Raw genomic sequence first — 8,947 nt, 5'->3', positions numbered from 1 at the left:
AAGTATTGAACATATTGTGATGGAATTTTATTTTGCTCAAAGAGATGTTATTTTACTAAAATAATGTTATATCTTGTGTATATTATATTTTTTCAACAATTTGTATCAATAATAATTGTTATTCATGACAGTAAATTCATTTAAGCACACAAAATAGTGTATGAGAACAGCAACTTGAGGAAATATAACTCAAATTTACTGTACTGTATGTACATGACATACTGTACACCTGTATAATACAGCATATACTGTACATAAGATTTTATATTTACACATGGAGTTAAATGAACTAAACTGAGTAAGTGACATGAATCTTGTAATAACAGACATCGAAGTGAAGCATAACAATAGGCCCGATCGCTTTATAAAGACATTAAACAAAAGCATTGTACCAAGTCAAAATCTGGTGGTAGGGACTTAACTAGCAGTAGTTCTGTACCATCAACATCTAATAGCCTTGGTCTGTAAAGGTTTGTATATAAACAGCAAATCTGGCAGCTAAACAAAAACTATGTTTGAGTAATTGTGTTGTTTTTAGGTTCTTGCGGTTTGACTTGATAAGTATATGCCTACATGACAAAACAATGCAAAAATAGACATACTGATTACGCTACAGTCTTCTCATTAATGATTAAAAAAAAAACACAGACATGTCCTAATGAGAGGACCGCCTATGGCTGTCTGTGCAATGTGAGCCCGCACTGACAACACAACTAGAACCTCATTTAATAACCACAGGTGTACCTGATCCATTGCATTAGCTGATCCATCTTATAATTTGCTTGCTCCCTTATCTGCTATGGGTGACTAAAGAACAAAAACAATGCTAATACCACCTGACAATTTTGGAGGCATACATCACAGGATCTGTTTATGGTCAGAGACAGTATCTCCAGCTCCAATTAAGCATGCCAGAATGAGTTGCAGTGTGGACCACAGCAGCCCAGCTCAGAGTTATGGATGAGCAGTCACTCTAGTAATGCCTGACCCTGAGTGCTAATTAGATATGACATTAAAATAACATGAGCCAAACCAGACGTGCAGAAATTAAAATGCCTTTCATTGAAGGATCTTTCAATAAAAAAAAATAAAAAAAAACAGGAACAAACTAATTGGAATTTTTAGGATTGAATTTACACTTTCACATTTTGTGGCAAGAACAAACACTAAATATAACACATTTTATTATTCACTATTACTACTATTGTAGTAGAATCTCCAGGGTGGGGGAGGACGTTGGCTGAACAGACTTCCCTCCTGACATCTCAGTGATTTGACTTGACTAAGTTGCATGTAATATCAAAAAACTGCATGGCATGGCCATTTGTAATTATTAGATTGATTGGACTGAACTTGTTTGTCAAACAGTTCATAGTGTGGAGATTTTATGCTTAGTGTTTACAGCAGCGGATCGGTGGTAAAAAACACAACCCTACTCTCTTCAGAAAGCAGCATTCAAAATCTTATTTTAATTTGTATATTTACTCCATAAACATTATTACAAAACTCAGCAAGTTACCAATATTACATTATCACCATACAGGCTTGATCACAAATATTTAAAACCTTTGCAACAGTTACAACAAAACAAAAAACAAAATAATACTCAAATAATTTACATGAAAATCTATAAAACAGCAAATTGTTCACAAATTATATTTTTTCCAGGTTTTCGTTTTTTTTCTTTGCTTATTTGTGTTTTGCACAGTAACACAACACTCTCACAACAAGATCATGGTCTTATTACAAAACTCCCAACAAAATGTAAATATTTCTAGTTTTCTGTTGATACTTTCATATTTTGGTTTTTAAAACCAGAAACTTGTCATTGTATATCCTTTCCACTGCCCACAGAGGCGCATAAAAGGTTACTCACACACACAAATACTTCACAGCACTTTCTAAGAAAAATATACACTTACAAAATATGTTACAAATTGGCACACAAAAAATATACAAGATTTTGTAGTGTCAAGAGTTCATTAAGATTCCTTCTGGTAACAACTCTAGACAGTATATATAAAGCTCAGTAATCTTTTAATGAAAAGAGCAAAAGTAATTTCAATCAATGTCAAAGAATCATGAAGTGAATACATCAAACATAACATTATAATATACATTCATAAAGAGGGTTAGGTACCTAATCTATTTTGCATTTCTTTTTTTGTTAACTCTGGGAAGAAAAAAAAAAACAAAGAGAGAGAAGAAAAGAATTGTCAGCTTTCTTAGCACCATTAACATGAGGCAGCTCAACAGTGGCACATGTTAAAAACAAAAAGAAGAAAAAAAATCAACTCAGAGAAGTACATTCAGTTTGACAATAGGCAGAAATGAGAGAAGGCAGACTAAATGGGCTTGCAGCCCATGTGGAGCTTCCCATCAGCAGCTTGTCTTGGTCCTAACCCTGATACACTGGAGAAAAGAAACAAAGGATCATGGCAGAGAGGAGAGGAAAAAAAAAAGAGACAGAGAAAGATTATGATTCTTGCCATATGCAAGCAATCAATTACCTGTGCATCCAAATTACCATATCCAGTGTGACAAGGTCTGTTTTTGAATTAAGCTTCCGTGTGTCCGCACCTCTCCATGCAGTCTCATGTAATAACTGCTGTTTAAAATTTATATCTAACATTGAAAAGAGAGCAAAAATAAAGGCCTATTGTTTGAGTATACAGTATATTTGTAATAGATACTTTTGTAAACAGGTGAATTGGCTCTGCATGTTTCCTCGTGTAAAATCAAATCATTTTGTCATGGCTTAAACATGATTGTAAGGTTCATTTTAATGTGGATTTATTTCAGGGTAGAGAGGCAGTGAATGAGCCCAATGTAATTAATATAAATGGAATGGGATTACACTGAATCATACTGTATAGTACCAATACATTTATATTCAATTTGTGGCCTTCTACCATAGTGTTGACCCATCAAAACTGAGATGACAATTCAAGACAACATACAGTATAATAGACATTACCTTCGAAAAAAAAAGAAGAAATGAGGCATTATGTGAAAACTGAACCAAAATAATAAGAGACAAAACGCACCAGTGATCTAATTTATAAAGTATGGCAGCATTAACAAATAAATGACATGAGAATGTCAAGGAAAAATACTGTTTAAATTACCACTTCAGGTCAGATAGAAGTAAGATTCCCGTGTGGATCTAATGCAAAGACATGCTTTCTTTCATTTACAAGATTGCTGATTCCATTTGTACTGAAAACTGCTTTTACATTTACATTAAATCTAACTGCAGAAAGGTAATGTCCATTCATGACTGGTGTGTGCATCAGAATCTCTGTGAGTAATAAACTGCAATGAAGTTCCAGTACAAAACAGCTATTCAATGAGGCACAGCCCCAGCTGACGAATAATTTCCTTGCTTACCCTCAAACATATGCACTACACTCCCCTTGGTCCAGAGAAAGCTCCTTTGAACGTCTCTTTTTTATCTTCTTCCCCTACAGTAGCCTTCAGAGCAGATCTCCCCTTTGCCTGTCTTTTGTTGCATCTCCATGCCAGGCGATGTTGAGGTAAATTGAATTTGGCAAACAAAGTGGGGGGAAACGAGGAGAATTCAGTCTTTCTGAAGTTGGTTTAGTGAGTGGTGGTGTACCACTGCCAGCTGTTGGTGCCTTTCATCAGAGAAGAGAGAAAAATCCCAAATAAAGAATTCCTGTAGTTTCAAGTCTCTGTAAGGAGTCTCCAACCCGAGCAGCCAATATTCCAATGGATAGAAAAGAGGAACAGCCAATATTCACACATATATAAGAGGTCATTTACACAGCATTGTTACTTTTGGCACATTGATTTTAAGATTATTATAATTATCTTTTTTTGCAAATATTGCATGTCCCTGTACAACAACATTGACAAAAATACTCTGAGGGTGGAGCTTTTATGAATTTGCAAGGCGTAAAAATGTAAATTTAGATAACCAGTTCCTCTAAACTCCAGAAAATAAAGATTGATAAAAGGAAATGAGGGGTCATTCCAAGTTTGAAGGAAGAAAAAAAAAAGACAACGTTTGATATGTCATCAATATAAAATGGTCCCATCTTGTGTTCTCAAGATGTCTTGGGCTTAAATAGGGCTCATTACTTGTAGGTTTCCTTCTTGAAATGAGCCAGGCATTGTATGAAGGACAGCAACAACAGGACATCCATATTCTGCATACAAAAACAGATGAGGAGGAGGGGTACGTAGATGTCACTCAATGCATTTGTGTATATAGCTACATCTTTAGGGAAAAGGGGGGAATAAATACATAATTCAGGGGAGCTAGTTCTGCTGAGAAAATACAAAAACAAAGTTCCTCAAAAAGGTGACAGAACTGTTTTCAAGGCTCATTCTTTTTTTCTTAAAAAACGACTATAAGAAGAACAAACAAAGCAGAAACAACAAAAGCAAGAAAAATGCAGCCATGGTCATTTTAAATCTCAATCAAGCTTGACACAATCACTCAATAGGTAGTTTGCAAAGTACAAGAAGTTTGTCATGCAGATATTAATTTTCCTCTTCGGGGGGTTAAAAGGAAGTGGGAGTAGTCGGGGGCAACGTAGTACTCATGCAGCTCTGGCATAGCGTCAGTGTGGGTATGCTTGGGAGGGAGGGCTGAGCAGGTAATGGGGGAAAGTGAGGAGGGGTGCAACAACAGCTGATAACAAAATATTACCTCAGTTTCTCAAAAGAGGTCATCAGTGCTATGTCCTTATTTGGGTCTCTTTCAGCTCGCTTCCCCTTCAGTGGCTCAATCCGAGGGAACTTTGCACTGGTCTTGTGACGGTACAGCTTTTTGTGCGCGGGCCCAGGGTTAATAAAGCTGGGTTTATCAAACATGTTACAGCCCAAAGCTAGTTGAGGGAATAAGGGATGAGAGGGGTTGAATTTGGCCTGGTTCTTTCCTCCCTTTCCCCCTGCCTTTCTGCCTCTCCCAGCCCCTGTTAGCACGGCTCCTTTTTTCTTCAGGTCAGCCTCTGTGCCTGCCAAGATTTTGAGGGTCTTTAGGTTGAGGCTATTGGCCTCAGAGGGCATGCAGGCCTCCGACATAGGATTCCACAGTGGCTCAATGGAGGCCATCATGAACCTTTGGACCTCAGCCATGCCAGAAACAATGTTGGACAGAATATTGGAGGGCTCCTCGAATTCTCTCTGGTCATCTCCTACCAAACTGTTGCACTCTGACCAGCCAGTGCCAGACCAGTCCCCAGTACTACTACTGTCAGTCAGGCCTGTGCCACAACCACCTGCCTGGTTCTTTGATGCCTTACCCTCTAACATGGCCTTTATCTTTTTGGTAGAACGCGAGTTCTGCTTGGGGGTCTTGACCTTTTCTGACTTGGGAGCTCTGGGAGCCCTAATTTTCTTTGGGCTCTGTCCTGCAGCTGTCTGTTTGCAATTGCCTTTCCTCTTTGACTTTATGGTTTTCACACCAGCCAACATCTCACCAGTCTGTTCATCAAATTCAGTAACCCCCAGCTCCTTTTTATCTAAACACAACACATCCTGACTATTGAAGTTGTGCAGTGGAAACTGACTGTCTTCCACTGTGTATGCATTTGCTGTGTGCTCTTGTTGCTGCATAACATCACAGTTCCACTTTACCTCCCTATTGCAGTCCATAGTCATGTCATTCACATCCTGGTATTCTCCAACATTCCCTGCCATCTTCACCTCACGCCCCACCACCTGGGGGGATAGGTTAGGGGTCTCAGGAGGGGAAAGCTCTGACAGTGATGAGTGTCTGAACTTGTCAGGAGTGAAGTTGGAGATATCCAGCAGGTCTGAGGACTCCCTGAGTGGAGTAAGGGCATCCACACTCTGCTGAATCACCACTTTAGGACTACAGTGAGCTAAGAAACTGTCTCGGCCCTCCTCCTCACCCTCCCGCTCACAAGACTTGAGGCTGAGGGAGCTGTAATTGCTGGAGGAGGCTGACAGAGAGCCCACTGAGTCATAGCTGATAAGCCTGCCATTGTCTGTGCACAGGGACCCTCTCTGGTATTGCACCTGGCCCTCCACACAGGTAGACTGACACACTTGCAGATCTGCCCCAGGCTGCAGCCCACCCTCAGTCAGGTAGCTCTTGTCATAAAGCAGCCTGTTGGTCTCAGGGCTCAGCTGGCTATAGTTAGACACTGGCAGGCTGTCATTCAGGGGAACAGCAGCTGGGAAGTTGTTGGGTAAGATGGGTGTCTCAGGGGTCTCAGGCCCAAAGCTCTGGCTGTGACTTGCACAGAGCTGTGGGTGCCACATCTGGGGAAAGCTGGGGCAGTTCTGGGGAGACTGCTGGAGCTCAGACTCAGAGGGAGGAGAGAGGACGCAGCTCTGAGCGAGCTGTAGAGAAGAAAACTGTTTCTCTTCTAGGGACAGCCCCAGAGGATATTGCTGCCTAGAGGGCTGCTGGGGGAAATAAGGGATAGCTGCTCCACTGGAGGAGTCTGTAGCATCTAACAGGGTCTGCAGGTAGCCCCCCGGGATGACAGGCACACCCGCTTCCACCGCCTCTGAGGAGGGAGCTTTGTCAGGAGAGCAAGTGGACGAAACAAAGGTGAATTTCTCCTCAGATGTGTGAGCAGTGGTGGCATTGTCAGAGAAATGGGGTTTGACTGTAGCTGAGCTAATGCCTGCCTCTTCTAACCCAGTAGAAGGGTCCTCAATCTGTGCCGCAGCGACACAGGCATCCGTTTCATTTGTCACGCTCCTCCCCTCCTCTCCTTCTGCCTCTTTCATTTTCTTGCTCCTCAGCCTGGCTTCGCTTTTGAATTTCCTTATCCTGACTGTTTTATTTCCTCCCATTCTCCTCCCCTCCCTCTCCTCCCTCTCCTGGGAGCGGCTCTTGGCTGTGACTGTGTGTGTGACGGAGTTGATGTCTAATGTGACTGGGAGGCCTGGGGCTGCTATTATTCTCCCTACCATGGGGGTGGCTTCTTCTTTAGTGACACCTCCCTGGCCCTGATCAGAGAGAGGGGAGCCCTGTGCGATTGCTGATTGCTCCACAGCATGAATTCTTTGAACCTTAAGCCTGTTCGCAATCTTGTATTTCCTTTTGGGATGACTAGAATTAAAAGGCCGATGATGGCGTCCGTTTAGATGAAAACCGCGTTGTTGTTTATCTCTGGCAGCCAGCTTAAGCTGTTCCTGTCTCTCTCTTTGCCTCTCTTGCCAGAAATCCTTCAGAGGAGCCAGTGTCTCATATTTGCTTACTGTGTCGGCGTTTAAGCTCACAGTAGCATCCACAGGGTCTAACTTGCCCAGTTTCACTGACATGAGCCTCTCTCCTTTAAACCTGTTAATGATGATGTACTTGATGACCACAGGCGGCTCTTTACGACAAGATTTCCGACGTTTTTTGGGACACCAGTCTACATCCTCCTCCTCTTTCTGACCAGCGGGAGCTTTCTCTTTTTTCTCTGCATTCTTCTCACTCTCAAGCGAGTCAACATCATATAAGTAATCATCACTGTATCGAACTTTTCTCTTGGAGCGCAACCCATAGTTAAGAGGGTTGGAGGGGCTGAGGAATCTCTTTGAGTGGCCCTTTTTAAATTTGCCCTCCTGCAGGGTATCTGAGGAAGAGCCAGTGCATGAGCTGTCATCACTGAATTCACCTGACTCTTCTGTGGAATTGAAGTCCATAAGGTAGTTGACTTTGGGAGTGGACATTGGTGAGCCTTGGGAGCCATCAAGGGGGCTCCTGCCACTGCAGTCCCCAGCCTTTTCTTCCTGTCCTGTCTCCAGCATGAGTGCATCGGTTTTGGGCTGAAGCTCCTCAGCACTCTTCCTCAAGACTCCCACTCCTTCCTCCTTCTTGGCACAGTTGGCCAGGACACTAGGGAAGAAATTGAACTGTGTCTCCTCCTGGAGGACATTTGTTTTTTCCCTCATGTTGTCCTGGAAAGACTCATAACGAATCTTCAGCGAACAGACATCACTGCTTAGGGTTGAATCATCGTCTTCATCATCAAAGAGATTGTCAACATCTTCCTCAGAAAAGAGGTTGACCGACAGTTCATTTTTAGAACAAAGGTCCAGTAGTTCCATCTTACTCTCGCTGATGAAGGACTCAAAATAGCCCCAGTCCTGGCCTGCATTAGCCAGCAGAACCTCCTCTCCACTCACTTTGTCCAGTAATAGTCCTTCATACAGGTTCTTAGCTGTTGCATCTTCCTCTGGATCCTCACAGTCCTCTGCTGTTTTGTTTTCATCCACTCTCTTGCCCTCACCTGGGGCTTTCGGCAGAGGAAAGTTAAGTAGCTGGTCAGAGAGGAGCTGTTCTCCATAGTGACTGACTGCCTCTCCTGCATGGCTCAGGCACTGGATGCTGATGTTGCTGATGTCAGAGAAGTCCTCTCGGCTCACATCCCCTATCCTTACGCTTAGTCCAGTCTCTGTGTCAGGGTTGACATTAGGGTCATGAGGCGGGTTCTGGATGGCATTAGGGTCAGTAGCATCACGGGTCTCAATGAAGCAACCAAGGCAGGTACGGGTAGGCTGTAGAAGACCCTCTTCTGTCAGGACAGACACAGCGCCAGGCTCCATCATTGTAGCAGGCAGAGGGAGGGCAACGGGCAGTGGAAGGGAAGCCTTCTGGATGTCTCCTGTTGAGCCCCAAGAGTTTACAGCTGGGGTGGGAAGTGATGTAGAAGTGGGAGTGCGGTGAAGGTGGGGAACTACAGTGGGAGCATCCTCGGAGGGCGGGCAGGGGGCCACTGTCAGGCCCAGAGAAGGGTCAGTGCCAAGGGGCAGAGGGAGGATGGTCCTCTGGTGTGTTGGGCAGGCCTGCTGTGAAGTCTCTGTGGCAGGAGAAGATGAGGATGGAGGGACAGCAGCATCAACGAGCCCGCACAGACTCAGATCACCACTTCGCTCACATAGCCCTGGAGGGAAACAAGAAAAGAGTTCAGCTTTTTCAAGTCTTTTAACTGTAAATCTGAAATTAAAT

The 8,947-nt window shown here is 43.0% G+C and overlaps 1 protein-coding gene across 1 annotated transcript in view; it reads right to left on the bottom strand.

Annotated features, from left to right (window-relative positions):
• Positions 1–4,371: 4,371 nt before the first annotated feature.
• The window catches only part of nexmifb (neurite extension and migration factor b), a 48,660-nt gene continuing 44,084 nt past the window's right edge, over positions 4,372–8,947 (bottom strand). The window contains exon 3 of the mRNA XM_020619277.1: positions 4,372–8,882. Coding sequence (XP_020474933.1) covers positions 4,675–8,882 — 4,208 coding nt within the window. The 3' untranslated portion in view covers positions 4,372–4,674. The remainder of the gene's footprint in view (positions 8,883–8,947) is intronic.

Source organism: Monopterus albus, unplaced genomic scaffold (assembly GCF_001952655.1).
Source record: "Monopterus albus unplaced genomic scaffold, M_albus_1.0 scaffold217.1, whole genome shotgun sequence".
In the NCBI taxonomy this organism is placed as follows: domain Eukaryota; kingdom Metazoa; phylum Chordata; class Actinopteri; order Synbranchiformes; family Synbranchidae; genus Monopterus; species Monopterus albus.
Note: the sequence above shows the minus strand (reverse complement) of the source record. Positions and strands in the feature narration are given on the sequence as shown.